At 43.4% G+C, this 21,002-nt stretch overlaps 1 protein-coding gene across 9 annotated transcripts in view; it reads left to right on the plus strand.

Annotated features, from left to right (window-relative positions):
• The window catches only part of Tenm3 (teneurin transmembrane protein 3), a 707,864-nt gene that overhangs the window by 537,840 nt on the left and 149,022 nt on the right, over positions 1-21,002 (plus strand). For all 9 annotated transcript variants that reach the window (XM_057752171.1, XM_057752173.1, XM_057752172.1 and 6 more), the window contains one exon: positions 832-1,070. In XM_057752171.1, the coding sequence (XP_057608154.1) occupies positions 832-1,070 (239 nt within the window). The remainder of the gene's footprint in view (positions 1-831; positions 1,071-21,002) is intronic.

Consider the following 21,002-nt stretch of genomic DNA (forward strand, 5'->3'; position numbering starts at 1 on the left):
CAGTGAGGCGGCAGGGCATGGGCAGGACGTGGGCACAGGCTTCTACATGAGCACGCATTCTCCTGCACCATGCATATATGCACAGCTATGAACCATGACGAACTTTATAATATGATTCAGAGGAACCACTCACGAGGCCATTCTCCATGTACAATGAAGTTCATGTACAAAGTCAGTACTCACCGTTCACTGTGTGGGTTCTAAGGATGTTACAGCAGGCTTCTGTTCAGGAGACAGTGCGACTGGGGTGATCCCGAAGTCTCTCAAGACGTCTACTGAAGCCATAGGGGATATTTGTATGCATAAGCCCTGACATGCTTGGAGCCCACATGCAAGCTGTTTTCCATACATGTTCCATGCCGTGGTTGCATGTACACACACACACACACACACACACCTCAAATAAATAAATTAATAAATAGATGTAAAAAATAAATGTCACATGAGGCAGGGCTTGGGATGTGGCTCCGCTGGTAGAAGGCTTCCCTAGTGTGTGGGAGACCTTGGGTTTGGTGCCACGCACCTCATAAACTAGAGGTGGCGTGGCACCCACCTGCAATCCCAGCACTCAAGGTCGACCAGAAAGATCAGAAGTTCAAGATCATCTTCAGTTGCAGAGAGAGTTCAAAGCCAGCCTGGGTTACCTGAGATCTTATCTCCAAACAGAATGGATGAGGTCAATGAGAGGAAGGGAGGGAGGGAAAGAGAGAGAGACTGACTCCGCAGGAGACACAGAAGAGAGTTAGTCTGTGTATGTCCATACTTTGTCACTCTTTAACACTCCGATCTTGACATGCCCGTGTCTCACGACTATATTCTCCCTTTCCGCAGGCATTTCCTATTCAAAACAGGGACAGGGACGACGCCACTGTTCAGTACGGCAACCCCGGGTTACACGATGGCATCTGGCTCTGTTTATTCACCGCCTACCCGGCCACTTCCTAGAAACACCCTATCAAGAAGTGCTTTTAAATTCAAGAAGTCTTCAAAGTACTGCAGCTGGAGATGCACCGCGCTGTGCGCTGTAGGGGTCTCGGTGCTGCTGGCCATACTCCTGTCCTACTTCATAGGTAAGAGCGCCGTTTAGCCCCGTTTGCCCATCAGTTGATGCATTCTAGTAGTGTGTGGTTAGTTGATCTAGAGTATATAATGAGGTATTACCTTGTAACATCAGTGTTGTTGTCATATTGGAAGTCAGGAAATGTTTCAGCGATTTCAGTAGAAATACTGGCTTGTATAGTTCATTTCCTTAAGTGCTAAGTATATTCTTGGATACAAATATTATTCTTTTTATTGATGCCATCATTCATGAAATATTGGTCACTATGACATTTCCTACATACAAAATCATTCATGGACTTTCAGGATTCAACACTAGGTAGGAATCTCCTTCAATTCATGCCCTTGAATGGGACTCTCTGATCTCTGTGCTATAACGTGTGATTCCATGAACTCAGCTGTCTACATGTAAACCTGATCACTCAGGACTGGTATCTTTTCTTCAGGAACACCCCAGAGAACTGAGCCTCTTAAACTGAGTGGTTACATGCTCGTTCGTTCGTATATGTGAGGGTTCACCTCCTCTAATGCACGGCTTGTGTTCTGCACTTAGTCAAAACCCGGATGGTAGAGCTCCTATCTTCCTTTTGTTTAACTATTTCACAATGTACTTGAGCATTTAGACCGCTGGCAATGGCTCTCATAAATGTCAGAAATGCTACATGGTATTCTGATCTGCTTCTACGGCAAAGGAAAAGCCTTCCACATTGAAATGCTAATGGTATCCACTGAGATAAATCACAGGCTGTGTGGTTTATACACCAGGAACAACAGCCAGCGATGCATCTCCAAGTTTACAAAGCAATTTGTGATGCCCCATGAAATCCTATCACTACAGACGAGTATCCCAGAGCTCGGAACAGAACGCTAGATGCTCTTGCGGTGGGCCTCTCCCTGCCAGTCCCTGCAATGCTCCTCAGATATAAATTACATACTTTGGAATGTGAAGTAACCGTTTTTGGCTTTTTTTTTTTGAGTCATTTGGAAATGCAGAACTCTAGAGCCTGAAAGAACTTGGGAGATAATTGAGTCAGGGATGGCAGCCGTGTGGCATGTTATAGACTGTTATTTCAAATTCTTCGACTGTGGATGACATCACTAAAGATTCAGAGATCAGGTTCACTCGGAACATGGAGACATCCTCATCATCCTCATCAGGATGCTCAGACAACCCCGCAGCAGTCGCCAGCCATCAATCAGAGGAAAGCAGGGTGAAATGCATCCATCTTTTTTTTTTATGCCAAGTTTACTTTCTTCTCCTAAGACAGCATCCCACGCACCGTACATCACAGCATCACACCCGGGTGAGACCACACCGTGCTCCTGATTTTCCCGGCAGCATCAACATTCAGGGTTAATTTCTAGTCCTCAATTAGAAAATACCCTGGCCATTAAGAGAATTCTCTCTAGTTATCTGTATAAATTATTTGTAACTGTCAGAAACGTGCCGCTGAAGAATTCTAAATGAATTTGTGATGTGCAAGTCTTATATGGAACGTGACCAGTTACCCAAATGAGTTTGTAGGGGATTTTTTTTTAACGTGATGTACCCCAGATAGATGCTGTGGCAGGGCCAGCATCCAGAGTTGGGCTGGCCAGATCTGTATCTGTTGTGATTGGTGAGTGTCTATCCTTGCAATGGTTTGAGGGTCGGCTGGATATGATCCTGTTTTATTTTTTGTAGTGTGACTACCAGGAAAAGTATCGCTCAGAGTGATTTACATGGTGCCACTTGCATTCTCTCTACAGGATCCTTTAATAAATATAATTATCCAGCTTCTAAATAAAACCTCAAGAATCTGCTCTTTCCTGCATTTCCTGACACATTGTTCAGCCATCAGCATCGTATTCTGCATCTTCTGGTCCCACTGGCGCCCTTTTCCCTTTACTGCTTGTTTTCTCCACTTGGAAACATGAAAATTCGTCTTGGCCTCCTTTCGGTCACATACAGCTGTTTGTCGGACATCTGTTTTGATTGCATTAATGTTGTGGGAAGGAAGGAGATGAAATTCCAATAGCAGCTAGCAAAAATTATTCCAGCCCCCAGAAATCACACTTAGAATTGTCATTGACTTTCCAGTATTTAAATGACTGTCAAACTGACACGAATGGTCTTCAATCCAATACTGCGTTATGTTTCTTCATCAGTTCGTGTGATACATCTGTTTTTGTTAAAGATGCTGTCTTCCCCCTTGAAAAGAGAACAGACCGCTTTTCTTGGGGAAGGTTGTCCTTGGCTAGTAAGTTTGCCTGTAAGTCAGAGAAAGAGGGAGGGAGGGAAGGAGGGGGAGAAGAGGAGAGAGAGAGAGGTGATGCCCACCTGCCCAGCCCAGATAAGTCTAATAACAGGCAAGCATCACTAGTGAGGCAGTGTCCTCCTCAGGTCTACTTCGTCCCAGTCATACAAATGACCCATCCTTGGACTTTGCTCTTCATCACTCCGGTTGATTATTAATGTAAAGCAAAAGCTTAAAAATGAGGGTTTAAAAAAAAAAGCTGAAGGAATTATTCCAGAATATTCAAGAATACTCTTTATACCTTCCAGTACAATAATGAAAGGCTAAGAATTGTGTCTGTCCCCTGCCTCTTTCCTGAGATGAAATCTCAGGAGGGTCAGGGTGGATAACTTCTAAAACACGGGAGGAGGGGGAGGCACACAGACTTTGTTGTTTGTTCTTCCCTGATTCTATCAAACCTTCAAAGAATACAGAAAGACCTACGAAGAAGGTGAAAATTAATTGCGATCATAGGACACCGCTCTTAGCTTTTAGGTAGGCAAAGGTGCTTGCAGCTAAGCCCAACTGTCTGATTGATCCCTGCACACAGCGGAAGGAGAAAGCCGGCCCCCTCCAGTTGCCCCTTGTAGCTGTTTCTCCGTGCCTGTGAGCAGCTTGAGATCCCTGGTATCACCTATGTTCACCAGACTTTCCTCGGGTATTTGCTGGATACTGTCTATATCATTTTACTTACTGGCCCCAAAACGCAGTAACTGTTCTATGTATGTGACAATGTCTCTGTTTATGTGTGCTCATTTGATCAAACTCTATTGCTAGAAATTCTTTGAAGGAAGCTGTTGTCACAGGTGCCCTTTAAAGAAAGGCAGGTGCACTTTGAACTTCGTAACCCACTTTGCTCTCACTCTCATTTACATAAGCAACAAGCTGCAGTCGACTTTATATTTTATCATTACTTTTAACCATTGCCCACCTCTTACATTAAACAGTTTTTGTTTTAATGTATTACTAGTTATAACTTTTAATGTTTGTTGGTCATTTGTAGTTCTTATTTTGGAATTAGATCAGTTTTCCTCCATTTTCCCATTGGAGGTTTTCTTCTATGTATTTTTTGCATTGTGTATTTTTAGTTCATGGGGGTGTGGCATGCACATAGCATAGAATGTGTGGGCAGGGCTGAGGACAACTTTCAGGACGCAGCTCTGTCCCCTGGCTCCGTATGGGGCGGCTGTCAACCAGATTGTCAGGGTAGGCAATGAGCACCTTTACCTGCTGAGTCATCTCATTGGCCTTCTATTCCTTGTGTGTGTGCACGCGTGTGTACATGTGCATATGTATGTTCGTGCGTGCATGCATGTAAGTGTGCATGTGTGCGTGCATGCATATGTGTGTGTGTGTGTCTGCATGTGTGTTGAGAATGGCTAGGGACGGGAAATGGTCTTGCTATATAGTTCTTGCTGGTGTGATACTGGCTCTGTAGAGTAGTCTGGCCTCAAACTCACAACAATCCTCCTGCTCCACCCTTCTCCACATTGAGATTACAGGAGGGTCCGCCACATCTGGCTTCTCTGCTTTATTTTAATTTTATTTTATTTTACCTTGAAGCAACATTTAAGATGTGAATGTTTTGCCTTCTATGTTAAATATTTTTATAACATTATTAATTTAATTGTTGATTAGATATATCAATTTTCCTTGCAATTTATAGCTCTCACACCATACTTCTAAAGTCTATATTTAATCTAGGAAGCAGTCTAAAAATACTTTTAAGTTTATTCAGGAACTGCATTACTTTTGATTGGTGCTAGGCAGAGATCCAGGCCCTCCTGCACGCGAGGCGAGTGCTCTCCCAGTGACCCGCAAGCGCTCTGCTGGTGAGCCCTACTCCAGTTCCTCGGTAACCATTGAAGTCAGTGTTTTACTATATCCTCTGGTAGATATTAAGAGTTCAAGTTGGCTCTCTTTCTAGAAACTCAGAGTCAAGGCATCAAGCTGTGTGTATGCCCTATCTTTAACATTACATGCTTCCCTAACCCTCCATGGCTAAAATAACAAAAAAGCAAAGAAGGAAAATACATAGCTTTAGCTAAAACACTGAGCCAAAAACTTTATGTAACCAGGTTTTACTTTATCTACCAGCATGTTGGGGGGCGGGGGGGATATATGTGGCCACACGTTACATGTGTGCCTGTGTGCATGTGTCTTCATCTGTTACTCTCCACTTTATGCTTTGAGAAAGGGCCTCTTGCTGAACCTGGGACTAGCTCATTGTATAAACTGACTGGCCAGAAAGATCCAGATAGCTGCCATCTCTGACTCCCCAACACTGGAGTTTACAGGCATGTGCCACCACTCCCAACATGTCACATGGATGCTGGTGGTGGGAACTCAATGCTTCATGCTTGCACGACAAGCACTTGGTTGACAGAGCTGTCTCCCTAAGAAGCTGATCTATCTTTGTTTCTTGAAGCTTGAGAAATGGCATGTGGGGTGGAAAGGCAGTGGGGGTGGGTAGGGGGTGCCTGATATTACAGAGAGGCCTGTGAAGAGGAGCTTAGCGTATCCACAGCAGTGCCTAGGGAACACACACCAGACATTGCTTGAGATTGTGTGAATCTCCACATTTAATTTCCACAGCCCAACATTTTATCTCCATTTAACTAAAGTAAATCTGTTTCTTTAAAAGGAAGCCTGCCTGAAGTCGCATGGCCGAGACATGAAGGAGAAGGGTTCAGAAACTGTCAAGCACCCCATTGTATTTTGTCTGTGTTCCATGAGGTTTCTATAAAACCGGAAACAGGAAAGAGATTTACGAAACGTAAACATGGCAGTGGAAATTCATGCCGTCTGTGTTTATGAGGTGGCTTTGGGGGCATCCCAGAAGAGGTGACTAAGGAATGAAGTGTAGATTTGTGCCTTTCCACCTGAGCGTGCCCAGGTGCCACCTCGGGATCCCGCTGAAGCTCGTAGTCTGAGTCAGCAGATCTGCAGTGAGAACCGAGATTGTGGATTTCCAGCAGGCCCCCCCAGTGCTGCTGCTGGGTCCACAGAACATATTGGGGCATCGAGGATCCCCGTGGCGCCGTCAGATGTTCCGTCTGATGATAGAAATGCCCCGTTGGCACACTGTCCAATTCATTAGCCACCAGTCACATCTGGCTGTTGAGCGCTTGAAGTGTGGCTCATTAATTTAATGAACTGAAGTTTCCCTTTCTCTCTTAATTAATTGAAACTCGAGCAGCCACAGGTGGCGAGTGGCTACCATTTGGAGACCACAGATGAGAACGCCGCTAGCAGGCCAGGCTTAGAGTGGGAGATCGCGAGGGCCCTTGGCGTGGAGGGAGGAGCGGAGTGGAGACCCTCGCTGGTATATAATGGAGTCCATGTGTTGTCACTCTGAGTACCCCAGTTTAAGGAAGAGCAGAGTTCTTCTCAGCAGTCTCGGGATGTTCCCAATTAAAATCCTCTCCTGTGCCTGTCCTTTAAGGTGATAGGCCCTTACACGGTGGCGATCCCTCTGACTCAAGTAAAAATGCGAAATCTAATACTGATTGTGGAACTATCAAAAAATACCCGACCTACTTTTTCCTTCCCTAACGTGTTCACCTTCCCCTTTTGTTGATTCTCCAAGATGGCAGTTTTCAAGATGGACAGTGAAGAACAGCACGGGCCGGAAGACGATCGGTCTGTTGCTCGCTCGCTGTTGCTGCTGTTTGCCTTCGCGGTTATACAGTGACTCGGAGTCTTGATGCGCACACTTTCCTTACAGAGGACCCTCCCACCCCGCCCCGTAAAGAATAGCGTAAAGTTTTCATAGAAAAAGATCCAGTCCATCGTGAAATGTGACCATGAGTAGTATCATTTAACACAAATCAAAGTCAACGCTGGACTTAGACCAGCCTTTTCCATCAGCTTTCTCAAAAGCAGCATGATTAACAGTCGCTATGTTAGGCTCCGTACCTCTAGGCAGAGCCTGAAGCTCCTCTGCTGTCTTCCCCTCACAGGAAGCCTCAAAGGAGTCTGCGCATTGTGTTAGTTAGTTTTCCCATTGCTGGGGAAAGCAACTGGAGAGAGGAAGCGCTCATCTTCGTTCACAGTTCCAGGGTACAGCCAGAGAAACCACGGCAACAAGGGCCGCAGGCAGCGGGTCACATGGCATTCACAGACAGGAAGCAGAGGGACATGAATGCCCATGCTTAGCTGGCGGTTTCCTGTCGTCAACTTTGGTGCCCTGGACTGTGACATCAGATTTAGGGGTGGTTGTCCAACGTCAGCTAACCTAATCTGTAGCAATCACACAGTGGTCCGAGCTTTGTCACCCAAGATGATTTTAGATTCCGTTAAATTGACAGTATTGATCACCAACTTGGTCATCTTTCAGCCTAAAGAACACTGAGAAAAGAAAAATATCATCAAAATATTTTATGCTAGCATGGTTTCCTAGCTTCTTGCCCTTTTGACTAGGTTTTCCCTGAACCAATAATTCATTTGACAGCAGATGTTTGCTCTCGCATTTATAGTATATAATTCAGTGATGGTTATAGTCACTGAATTGTCTGACTGTCATCCCAACCGTTACTGTCACCCTCTAAAAAGGAACTGGGCCCTTTAACAGTCACTTTGCATGTCTTTGTGATAACACAGTCGGGTTTTTTTCCTGTAGCAGAAAAAAAAAAAAATAACTGAATTTTTTTTGAGGTTTATAAATTCATGTCCCAAAGACTATAGATAATTCAGCATTATTTTTCTTTTGAGCTCCTTCCTGACACGTGCTATTAACCAAAGAACCACGCGAATTTCCAATTTTCCTTTCCATTTTAAAATATATGTGTGTTTGTTATTTATTTCCACTGAACAGCTGCTACCAAGTGAGTCCTAAAATAGATGTTGTCATCTGTCTGCTAAAAGGGCTGTTTAGCGACAGGAGCGTTCCCTGAACCCGGTAAAAAGCAGCCCGTGGAGCCACGGTTCAGTGCAGTTAGGATTTCATAGCCGTTATCTGCACTGCTTTTGAGCACATTTGCATTTTGTGAACATATTTACCTTTCTGTGTACCTTGAAATTGATTATGGCACCAACTAGATGTGTGCAAGTGAGGGTCAGAAGGAAATGCACGCCAAACCTTTATGCGTCCTGGAAAATCAACCAGTTAAATATATATGGCAAAAATAAAATGTGGGCTGACATTCTTTTCTCCTTTCTGGACATGTCTTTGTAATAAAAGTACCTTTTTAGTGGGTTGTAGGACACAGCCATGCCATGAATTACAGCCCAGTATCCACTACAGCGTGTTCCCTTAACCCTTTGAAGCCTAACATACAGGAAAAAAGAATGCGCTTTCCCTGACATAGAAAGGGAGCTGCTGCGATTTCATCAATTACAAGAAAATGGTGATTTCTTATCCTGGATTTTAGAAGCAGGATACTGTAAAGCTTAAATTTTGCAATCAATATTTTGTTTTTGGTGTTGCGAAATTAAGACACATTAAAGTATGATGCAATGGTAGATGGAGGTCCAGAATAAAACAGCTTCTGAGGGGAAGGGGAAAAATACTGATTTGATTAAACATGTCTCAAGAGCACTGAGTCTTTGATCTCAAAAAGGAGAAAAATCTAGCGAAAACCAAACTCTACTAAACTGTGTTTTGTTGTGTTTTATCCCCAGTAAAAGACCGGTGCTCTAAGTCTGCACACTCTTTCCACCCTCACTGAAGTGTGGCCATATCACTAGTGTTCTAGCCTGGCTTTCCGTGGGAAGTCTTAGTGGTTAATTTTCGTAAGACTTTGTTTTTCCCTGTCTAGCCCAGAAACAGAGAAAAGCACAGCAGGTCACGTAAAAGCCAGTGTAGTCTACTACCAGCTCTATGATGTCCTAACAGTGGTTCCTGATTGAACTCACATGGGAAAAGCCTCTGTTATTTGGTTAGCTCATTTGTGACGGTATAAATTTTTGTTGTTTTTTATTAGCATAGGATAACATATTTGGTTTTGAGTTTATTCTATGTCTTATTATTTTCACAAAAAGAAAAGGAACTCTTGCAAATGCTTATACTCCTCTTTCCCCCGGAAATAGTCTGTTCACTCTTAGCTTGGTAGAAGACCCGCTAAAATAAATACTATCAAAAATACAGTCTCGAGACAGACTGTTTTTCATTTGACTATAGGGATCTCTTGACTTGGGAAATAGTCTAGGTCGGTAACAATTAGAAAAAAAATCACTAGAGTTATCACAGCTTCAACTTGTGCTCGTGTTAAGTAGCTTGTCCGTAACGTCCAGTGACATCTCTCTCTTAGGCTATCGTTTCTGTAGACTGTAGCCATAGCTCCAAACCCTGACAACCAAGAAGCACAATAAAGCACTTACCCTACAATGCATAAGTTCTCAGCTGGTGTGACCCCTGCATTTGCTTTTACATCAGTGATCCTGAGCACAGTGCATTCGGAGAGCAACATATGGAGAGTAAGGATAGAAGATGTGGCTACTTGCAGAAGGGCGAAAGAAGGACTATCTTGACTGCTAGGAATTCTCAAACGCTTTACAATCTTCATATTCCCAACTCCATAGTCGATGGCTCCACCTTAGAACTGAACAGATGAAATAACGCTAAGACATTTTTGTGTGTGTTACATGTTTATTGTTCCCACATCATCTATAAATGTCTACAGATTGCTCACCTTGTCCTTCGGTCCTTCTTCCTTGACAATAAGGGTTCTAAAGTTCTTCTTTGGATGCCTTTAGTTATGTAACAGGCACCCATCTGAATAGGAAGCGTTCGTTCATCTACCTGTCCGATGACCGTCCATTCGTTCAGCAGGTGTGTTGATTGGTGACAGGCTGCAGAAGACACAATGTCACAGGTTCCACTGTGATAATAGTGTAGTCAGTGCCCTCTTACAGATGGTAATATTTTGAAGGAGAGAGACATCTAACAACTAATTGCAGTTACCATGGCTACTTAATATAAAAGGTGAAGAAGGCCAGGGTGAGAGCTTGTGGCTCAGTGGTAGAACCCTCCCATGTGCTGTGATTAGGAAAGACAGAAGGGAGGGAAAACAGAGAGGAAGGGGAAAGAAAGAAGGGAGAGGTGAGGAGAAAAGGGGAGGAGAAGAGGGGAAGAGAGGAGAGGGAGGGGAGGCGAGATTATAGAAGGCTAGCAGAGCTTATGAAACGCGGCTCTTATTGACTCTGAGCATTTGAGAAAGATATGCCTGCTAAGACCTGCATTTTAACTTAGGGACAAACTTTACATTTTAACACATGACCTAAATGTAACTCTGAAAGTCAGTTGTCAAAGACAGAAGTCTACATGCCACTTAGAGAAAAGTTATGAGATGCATCTTTTATTCTTTGTTGAATGAGCTGCAGCCCTTGTCATAGTTAGCATCTTTAAGTGGAAAGGGATGTTACTTTAGAAATTTTGGGTAACTGAGCTAAAATTGCCACAACAATTTATAGACTTTTTTTGTTGCTTCTTTCTATAACATACATACTTTAAAATGTTATTTATAAAGCGTGATGGGAGAAAAGTTTTTAAAACTCGTAAAGGAAAGCAATTCTGAGTTTTAAAACATTTGTTGCCTACTCAGTCTGTGATGAAGAAATCCTTTTTGAGTGTGTGTGTGCTTGTGTGTGTATGTGTTTGTGTGCCTGTGGTGTATGCTTTCGTGTGTGCTGTGTGATGGTATGGTCTATAGGTGTGTATGGTGTGTGTGCTTGTGTGTAGTGTGTGATGTTTAGGGTGTAGGTGTGTGGTGTGTGTGTGGTTTAGTGTGTGCTTGTATGTGGTACGTGACGTGTCTATATGGAGTGGTGTGTGATGTGTGTGATGTAGGTGTGTGTGGGGTGTGCTTGTATGTGGTGTGTGATGTGTTCGTATAGTTTGATGTCTAGGTATGTGTGGTGATATGCAGAAGATGTGGTATGTGGTGGTTTGTGTGTGGTGTGTGTGTGTGGTATGAGGGGTGGTGTATGTGGTGGTATGCAGGAGATGTGGTATGTGGGTTTTGTGTGGTGTGTGTGTGGTGTGTGTATAGTGATATGCAGAAGATGTGGTACTTGGGGGTTTGTGAGGTGTGTGGCGGTATGCAGGAGATGTGGTATGTGGGTTTTGTGTGGTGTGTGTGTAGTGATATGCAGAAAATGTGGTGTGTGAGGGTTTTGTGTGGTGTGTGTGTGTGTTATGAGGGTGGTGCGTGTCGGGGGTAGGTGCATAAGGAAATCTGTTTCCTCTTTGATCACAGAAGAATCAGCATACCCAGTTTCTGTTACTGAGTCAGTGCTAGAAGTGGCAAGAGCCTCACTTTGAGGCCCTGCTGTTGGGTATCCTGCTTTGTTGTTTTAAAGCAGAAACCCCATATATGGTTCGCTCTGACCTCAAGCTTTTACTACTCTCCTCCTACTCTCAAGTGCTAAGGTTTGGAGCTTGCCCTATACCCCTAGCCCCCACTGTACATTTTTAAGCACACATCATGCAGTGAGTCAAAGAACAGCTGTATTTTCCAGCTGGACTGCTTACACATAGTGCTGAGAAACAATCTAGTGATTTCAAAATGCACGACACTGCAGGCCCGGCCTTTCCCAGTTCCATCTCATGCTGGGAGTGGATCCGTGTTTCCAAAGAAGAAGCCAGTGATCCTGTCCTGTGTAACTTTCTGCCCAGCCTCACTTGGCTGACTTCAGGGCCAGCGAGGGGTATCTTCACCTTACTGCTTCATCCTCAGGCTCATCCTGTCCTGTCTTCCTTTTCCACAGCCCACTTTCTCTCTCCCTGGCCATTTTCATGATCCTTTCTGACCTTCAGGAGGAAAGATTTTTTTTCCACCATATCCTCCCTTTCCCACCATGGCGAAAGCAAGCCCATGGCATTCACGCAAGATGACTCCTACATGCAGCTGTAGAAATACGAAGCTCTTGGTTCTGACAGAAACTTCTGGATTTTTGTTTGCCTTTTATATTCTCCTCTTAGTTAATACCAGTGCCTCAGTTTAATTCCATTAAATATTTAACTATTATCGATACCTCCCTTAGACATTAATTCCATTAAATCTAGCCAGTACTGAATATCTCCTTTAGAGATGGAATTCACAAATCTGAGTAAGACATAGTCTTTACCACAGTGATCTCATGTTTTTAGAAGAAACTGTCAAATGTGCGTTTCACATTATAAACATTTCGATACCATTTCTGAAACCCGTGCCCCTCAAAACTCAAGGTTTGAAGTTGTGTCTCCGCACAGTCATTTGTTAGCTGTTTTGTAAAAGGTGCTCCCACAGACCTGAGCTCCCGCAGCAGTGTGGACCAACAGTAAATGGGAGGAAGATTTATATGATCTGGAGAAAAACTGGATTGTGGTCAATAGCAAGTTTAGTAATAATGTACTACTGCTTCCGGGAAATATTTCACAAAGTAACCCATGTGCCATACAGAACTGCAAGTGTTTGCTTGATGTTAGTTGATGTCACCTTCCTCCAGGTTCTAACCCAGGCTGGCCTGGAGCTCACTGTGTAGCCCAGAGAGATTTCAAACACAGCAATGCCTCTGTGACTGCTGAAATTATAATGCATGCCCCCACACCTGGCCTCGTGCCTGTTTCTCCTAACTGCCCGATGCACCAGATAGTAATGTCCACAGGCTTTCAACCCAGAAGGTTCCAGATGCAGAAAATCAGTCCATGTTCATGCTTGGAGCCAGTACATAGTTTATAGGGGACCATATCAGGATCATCTCATTTTGAAAGTGTATTATAGTTTTTTTTTTCTGCTCAGATCTAAGAATTTGCAGGTTGTATATGGACAGGATAATTAACATTTGAATGACAAAAAGATTTTTTTTTCCATTTTGAATTCTTGTTCTGTGGTATCTTATGAGGAAAGTCTCAGGGGAGAACTTCTGGCTGCCTAATACTTCTTTCATAAAAATTAATTTGTAAGCATGAATTTTTACTTTGGTTTTATTAATATTGCTTATAGGTCATTCCATTCATCCTTAGTAATGCTTTCTGTTTACATAGGAGATGCTGGGTTTAGCATCATATTGTCAAATTTTCTCTCAAAGTGTCATAAAACCTTTGCCAGTCATTTCAGACAATATATATATGTATATATATATATATATATATATGAAATAACCACTTTTAAAATAATATTGTAAAAATTTCCCAATCATATCATAGAGGAGATAGGTCCTTTTATTATTGTTGCTGTTGGTGGTGGTGGTGGTGGTTTTTCGAGATAGGGTTTCTCTGTGTAGTAGCCCTGGCTGTCCTAGAACTTGTTCTGTAGACCAGAGTGACCTCGCTTTAGGTCTTCTCATTCTAGATCAGCGGTTCTCAACCTGTGTGTTGCAACCCCTTTTGGGGGGTCAGATGATATTTAGGGGTTGCCTACGATATTTACAGTACAATTCATAATAGTAGCAAAATTACAGTTCTGAAGTAGCAATGGAATAATTTTATGGCTGGGGTCAGCACAGCATGAGGAACTCCGTTGAGGGTTGCAGCAATAGGAAGGCTGAGAACCGCTGCTCTCCATCTTAAATCTCGTGCAGTACATTTCTAACTGTAACCAGCTAAATGCTCCGAGTGGTTGGGCCTCTGTGAGTTGCATTGAATTTGTAAATAGAACCCAACCGTATAATTTCGGCCATCTCAAATAATTATCTCTTTCATCTTTATTTTCTATTTCCGGAGTAAAGATATTTTTAGATGCTTTTAGCTTCTTCAGAGACCTTCTCTCTGGTCTCAGAAAGGAGTCACACATAGAGAAGAGATGCATGGTTGAAGCGGGAAAGTGGGCCATTTATTTTAGGCGAGGACAGTGAGACCAGCAAATGCAGAAGCGCACGGCCGCCGGGAGCAAATCTCCTGGGGCCGGACACTGCAGCTCCCTCTGGTTTGTTTAGAAACACACCCACAGGTGCTCTACAAGTGATTGTTAAAATACGTTAGTAATTCTGCAAAGGTCCTCTCCCAGTGAATAATGCCGGAGGAGCCTGGGGTCACGGGCTTCCCAAGACCCCCCCCCCCCGCCCCCCGTAGTGTGCGGTGAAGTGACAGTCAAGGGAGAGGAGGTTAATACCGACTGCTAGGTCTGGGTGCAGCGGGAATATTGAAGTATGGAAGTAGACAGTGGAACTCGATGAGCAAGGTGCTCCAAGTTTCTGGTGTGTGGAGGATTAAGAGTAACCCATGTGAGCTGCCTGTGCCTAGGCCCCAGAATGGTCACCGAAGTCGTTTTCAGTGTCTCTTTGGAAACTACATGCTGGAAGGCACACATCCACATTCATGAGTCATTCTCTCAGGAAAGGAACACCTTGTGCTAAATTGGACTGTTATAAAGGGGCTGTTTTTGTAGATTTTTTGCCATAACTTAATAAGCCAACATTCCACTAAGTATCTCCATATTTGAATAGTTTGACCTTTTATTGATGGTAAAGTATCTTAACATTTCAAAGATTTCCTTTTTGCGGGTCCTAGGTTCTCTGACTTTTATTTTTGTGTGTTTATGTACGTGTGTTGGGGAACACATGGGCCAGCATTCTGCCACCCAGCTACACCTCAGCCATTCTATTTTGTCCTATAAAAATTCAGAGGAAGCCAAAGAGGGAAATCTGTATGCTTAACTAAGTCATTAGTATACAGAAATGTTTGTTGCGTAGTTCTGAAAGCTGCTGTGGAATAAAGAAATCCAGATGAAGAGGGAGTCAGAACTGCAAACCTCCGAGTAATGAGCGCAGCCATGGGGCTTCACAGCAAGCTGCTAAGAACTGTCCTCTGACGCCCTTGCTGATAGAGTCAAATGCTGTGTTTTGGCAGTGAGGGAATAGTATACACGTCACACAAATGATCTTGAAATAGGCATATTCTTTAATAATGACAATTGTTCCTCCACGATCCTCTGGCCTGGTAATAGCCTGTCCCCTTTGGTCTAGTGATTGCATTGGCGTACTTTCCGTTAAACTGGAGAAAGAATGATTTTTTCAGTGAGTCCCCAAACTAGAGGAAACTAGAGACAGTGGGGAAACAAGTCCGCCTTAGAAATCCTAACTTCATTCTCTTTGTGACCCACACCACAACTTGATGCCCTCGGCCTCTCCAGTGGCTGTCGGTGAGCAGGGGGAGGACCGTTTCCTAGGTGGTGTCTATCGGTGTTTTACGCTACACTAGGCAGTAAGAATAGGTTGACTTTCAGAAGCCAAATTTTTAAAATCTCACCGTGCATAAAATAACATGAGTCAACTGTGGCAGAAACAAGCATATGTATTAAATCTGTTTATTCCCATCAAGACATGTTGATGGCCATTCATTTATGACATGACAAAAAAACGAGGGAGAAGAAGAACACAGTAGAAATACAAGATATGGGCTGTTCCTGTAGCTTCGCTCTCTTCTTCCTCTTCCCTGAATCTGCTCACTCATAAGCCTGTGATTTTAGAGTGTTCTCTTAAATTCTCAGAGGACCTCGCCCCATCAAACATTGGTACTTTTGAATACAAAAATATCATGTAGTTGATAAAGAGAATAATTTCCTTTCTCATAATGACAACGGGAAAACATATGGATATAAAAGCTGGCGTGAGAAATACTGACTTTAAAAGAAGCATATTTGGGTCAGCAAAGTGTAGGCTGTTGAAATAATATTAGCCTTAAAAGTTAATAACAAATAGTAATGAATTCGAATGCCAAAATATTGCCTAACACATTCTGTCAACATGCATATAAACACAGCGGGAAATCCAAAACAAAAGCTAATTTATGGGAAATGATGTCCTCCTAATGATGGCGTAGACCGTGGGGGTCCACATTATAAACTCCAGTCTTTACATGAGAGGCTTCATTTTACATAGAAGACGTGGTTGCTTTCTGGGACTATGTATCAAGTCTAATCATTGCCCTATATTTAAGGGTATTTTTCTTACTTTCTTCTACAAGGCCTACTCAGTTCCACATGTGCTTCATGTCTATTTAGATATTCATGAAATAACAAGAAAAAAATGAAAGGTCCAAGACACTCAAAGGATCATCATGTCTCATTGTACTTTGATCCATGCAGGGTTGTTTGTAAAATCAAAATAAAACAATAGGGTCTTCTAATATGTTGCTATTTTATTGATACCCAGGTGTGGGTATTTTTCCCTTTGCTCAACGATGATATAAATATTTATATTCTTAAATTCCTAAGAAGCCCATGAACCTGCTAGAGTTCCTGAGATAGATGGAGTCAGAATTGGAACTAGGACTCAGGTGCCTTCTGACAGAAACAAAGGCTCCTGAAGGCATCCCAGGAAATGTATACCATACCCAGGCAGTTCCCTGGCTGTGACCCTTAGCTCTGGCGTTTATTCCCCTGATAACTTCTGTGACGGGGTCCGTGTGCCACGAGTCTTCCTCTCACAGATTATCTGGGGGAAGACATGCCGTATTGGATGAGAGCCAAATGACAAGAAAGCGGAGCTCTAGGCCTTTGCTGGGTGAGGTAAACAAAAAGAAAACTAGCCTGCAAACATTCAGGATGGTACGTTTAAAGTCGGCTTTTCTCTTCTGACCTCAGTCCTCAGGTTATCTTGTGCTTCTCGTCTCTGTGAGATAGCTTCCTGGCTCCTGTAATATTAAACAGCATTTAGGCCATAATGGCAGGCCTGCTAAGAGCCATGCTCAGTGCTGCCAAAACCTCAGAGTGCACTCCTCAGACTTCAGGTTGCTGATGGCAAGGGTGCCTGCCTCTGTGTTCCCTTCGCAACATCCCCTGTAATTTGCTCCAAGGCTCTGGCAGACGGCTGGACTCTGTCACCAGCTGTCACCACCCCCTCTTCCTATCCGCACTTGGCAGGATCCGAGGACTCAGACAGCCAGTAGAAATAATAGTAGCTGTGGTAACAACTCCAGTGGCATGGTCCCCAGAGACAAGATCACACTTGGCACCTTTTCTCTCAACGGGAATCTAAAAACGGCACCGAATTTGCTACTTGGTGGTATATAATTTTATTTAATCACACATTTTTGGTTTCAAGTGTTCCACATGCTGGCTTCTAAGTGTCAAGCGAGCATATATTGGTAAAAAACACTGATATCCACCCCCCCCTTTTATAATGAGAAGGTAACTATAAAGCCAACTGGTTTGTTCATTTCCATCCACCTTGAAAAAGAATACATGTAATTTCTCTCACTGGAATGGTGTTCAAATCTAAAAGAAATCCCTTCATAAAATTTTACTGATGTATTTTTACTAACACACTGTCTCAAAATTATTTCAATTCGCCAGGGATTTTTCCCCCTTTAACTTTTATTAGAGAAACCTAGAGGGGAGAAAAAAAAAACTTAGAGTTTATTGAGAGAATGTTTTTCAATTACGTAAGGAATATTTTTGTTTTCATCATCATAAAATTGGTCACAGTCCAAGGATACCAGAGTCTACCTAAAAAGAGACACTCTAGAGCTGGCGAGATGGCTCAGCAGGTAAAGGCCCTTGCCACCCAAGCTTGAAGACCTGTATTCCATTCCCGGGACTCTCGTGAAGGTGGAAGGAGAGAACCAACTTCACAAAGTTTGTCCTCAAGCCAACCCGCCCCTTCCCACATGTGCCATGATGGCTGTGTGTACGCATGTGCACACAGTAATAACAATAATCAGTAGTGTTGTAGAGACAGCTTGGAGTGGGCTGTTTGGCTATAGTATAGGCTTCAGTAGCCATCGATGGCTTAGAAGTCATATAAGCCACTCTGAGAGTTGATATTATAAGTCTGTAATCTTTCACTTGAACAGTAATATTTAAAAAGCTCTCATTTCGTGAGGAGAAAGTAGCAGATGTTACAACTTGCTTAAAGATGTATTGCAGGGGAATTGTCTAAGAAATCTGTGTTCTCCTGACCTGAGAAAGGATGCTCTTTCTGAGAATTACCAGGTCAACATGGGGGGCCCTCAGTCACTCCCCACCTAATTTTCCAGTCTTGTGTAAAGGTCTGTGTTTCTGAAGTGGAAGGGTCCCTGAGAACTTAGGGTGACCGGGCCTCTCGCTGTACATGGAGCCCTCTGACTGACCCTGCTGGGCTGACTGGCAGTCGGCAAACACCTGGAACCACTTGTCTCCACCTTCCCAGCACCAGGGCTGCAAACCAAGCAGGCTACCACACCCGGGTTGTTACACACACGCTGGGCAGCCAGCCTCGGGTCCTCATGCAGGTGTGGCAAGCATTTTAACAACCGGGTCATCTCCCAGCCCAGGGTTTGCATTTTGATGACTTAAGCTGTATTAAGTATTGTCTAAAATCAAAGGCCTTTTTACCCATCATCTTCATTTGGTTTTACAGCAAATGTATAAAGTCGATACTTATAATTCCGTTTCCTAGGCAAGAAAACTGACAGTTTCAGAAGTTAGATAGTAACATGGGAACCCAGTTAATAAACAACAGAGCCATGATCCAGCCTCGGCGTCAGTCATTAACACGTAAAGTGACGTGGTGGGGGAGAAATGGAACCCGGGAATCAAAATTATAAGGTTTTCTAGGCATGTCAGGTGTAGGACATGAAGTTAGAAGTGAAGCAGTCTATAAAGACTTTTATTAAGAATACCAATCCCAAAGTCATCTGTCCACATGGAATTACAAGTTGAAGGTATAAACACAATTAAGATGTAAGAGAAATCAAGGCCAGACCTGCTGAGTGTTCACACCGCAGGGGTACACCAGGGGAAGACTTGTATAAGTCAGTAGGGAGCCAGTGGCCTCCAGGGTAACAGTTTCAAACAAAATCCGTTCACTTCACATCTCTACATGTTGTAAAGTCTGATTTCAGTGTAGCTTGTGTCTCTACCCCATGCTCTTTCAGGTTGTAGTCAGACTGTAGGCTGGGGTTGACGTGTCTTCTACGAGCTTAACTGGTACTAGATGGGTGTGCTCCCAGCTCGCTCGTGGGGTTCTGACGGGCCTTTCTCTCACCACATGGCTTCTCCAGGGGACTGCCTGATATATGATGTGACAGCTGCTTTTCCCCATGGCAAGCGGTACAAGGGAGAAATCTGAACAACCAAAATAGAAGCTCAAGCCTTTTATAACCTAAGATGAGAAAAGACATTCCATGATGCTCGCCTTATGCTTCCCATTATAAGCAAGTTACTAAATCAAGCCTGCACTCAAGGGGAGAGAAATCTATAAGGGTATTATGGATGAATACCAAGAGGCAGGGATTATTTTGAACCGTCTCAGAGGTATGCCACTACATGCTGGCTCATTTTGGCTTAAGTATGTGTGCATTGTAATGATTGTGCTCACTCCAGGACCCATGCTAAGAGCACTATTTGGTATGTTTCTATGATCCCTGCATGGACCGGCCGCAGATGACATCGGTGCTCTTGAAGCTGAGTCCAGGCAGCGTTGCGTCTTGACTGTAGCCACATTTTATGGTTGAAAGCAGTTGCAAGGGACCAGAGAAGAGACACTCTACAGTAGCACTCGATATTCACTCAGGAGTTGATGAGGGCAGCTAAGAAACAACAGGGTGCTAGGGGAAAATAAAAAACAAAAACAAAAAAAAAATCAGGCGAATTCCCAGAGGAGGCTAAAGGCAATGAAGCTGAGTAGCTAACGTTGACAAATACCACTGACATGTAAGAGGACGAGCCTCAATAGAGGCAAGTGGATGAGGTTATTCAAGAGATGCTCATGACCACTGGATAATATTCGTGACGCACATCTGCCACACTTCATTCGCTCATGTGTCTATCAATATACAGACCATGAATATCACCTCGTCATGATTGTTAGGACTGGTTCTGCTTTAGACAGGGCTGCTCACTTAGCTCTGAGACTTCACCTCCCATCTGTGGAGGTATAGCAAGAGCTGGATCATCCAGTCATTGTGGGTTTTTGTTCCTTTGTTTGCTTGCTTGTTTTTCTGAGGGATTACAATACTCTCTTCCGTAAGGTGGAACATTTTACAGCCTTATCAAAAGTTCATATAGGCACTAGGTTTGTCCGTCTCTTGCAAGACAAATCATAGTTTCAGACTGCAGAACAGTTCGGGTAGCCATGGGCTGACAGTCATTAATGAAGCGCATGAATTCGCTTGATCACGTCACTTCCTTCCTGACACCTGGAATTTGCACTAAACAGAACCCATTCCACTCTTCTGGTGTCCTGCCCCGTGATGGAATCATTCTGTTCTGCAGCCACACACTGTGTGCACCTTGGTTCTAGTTCTGAGCTCTCACAGAACGTAGCAGGTAGTCTAGAAGATACCAGCACTTTGGGGGAAGGTTTGGGAAAAGCAAACACTGGAAGGAGAAAAACAGAAGACGAGGAGGGAGGGGGAACGGTGGTCAGTATGTAAAATAAAAAAAAAATAATTAATAAAAATGAAATCAATTTAAGAAAAAGCAAGCACATGCCTCTCGACGAAGAATGCATCAAATACTTTCCTGTGGGGTCCAATCTGCTATCCAACTCCAGATTGAAGAATTGGGCTAAGCCATCTTTATTTGCAGATGTAGTTTATTAGGTTCATTTTCCCTCTGTTTGTCTACCCTGTAGTTTTACTGCATCACTGCTTAGTAATTTCTGGGGCAATTTTGACTTTTAGAGTTTGTTTCCTGCTCACTCTCCCCTCTCATTAACTCCACATATGGATATACATGTAACCCAAAGTGTATGTAAGCGTCAGAGCTCACTAAACACCAAACATTGGCTGTTTCAACGTCGATAATATCCTAAGGCTAAACA

The sequence above is a fragment of the Chionomys nivalis genome, chromosome 20 (assembly GCF_950005125.1).
Source record: "Chionomys nivalis chromosome 20, mChiNiv1.1, whole genome shotgun sequence".
In the NCBI taxonomy this organism is placed as follows: domain Eukaryota; kingdom Metazoa; phylum Chordata; class Mammalia; order Rodentia; family Cricetidae; genus Chionomys; species Chionomys nivalis.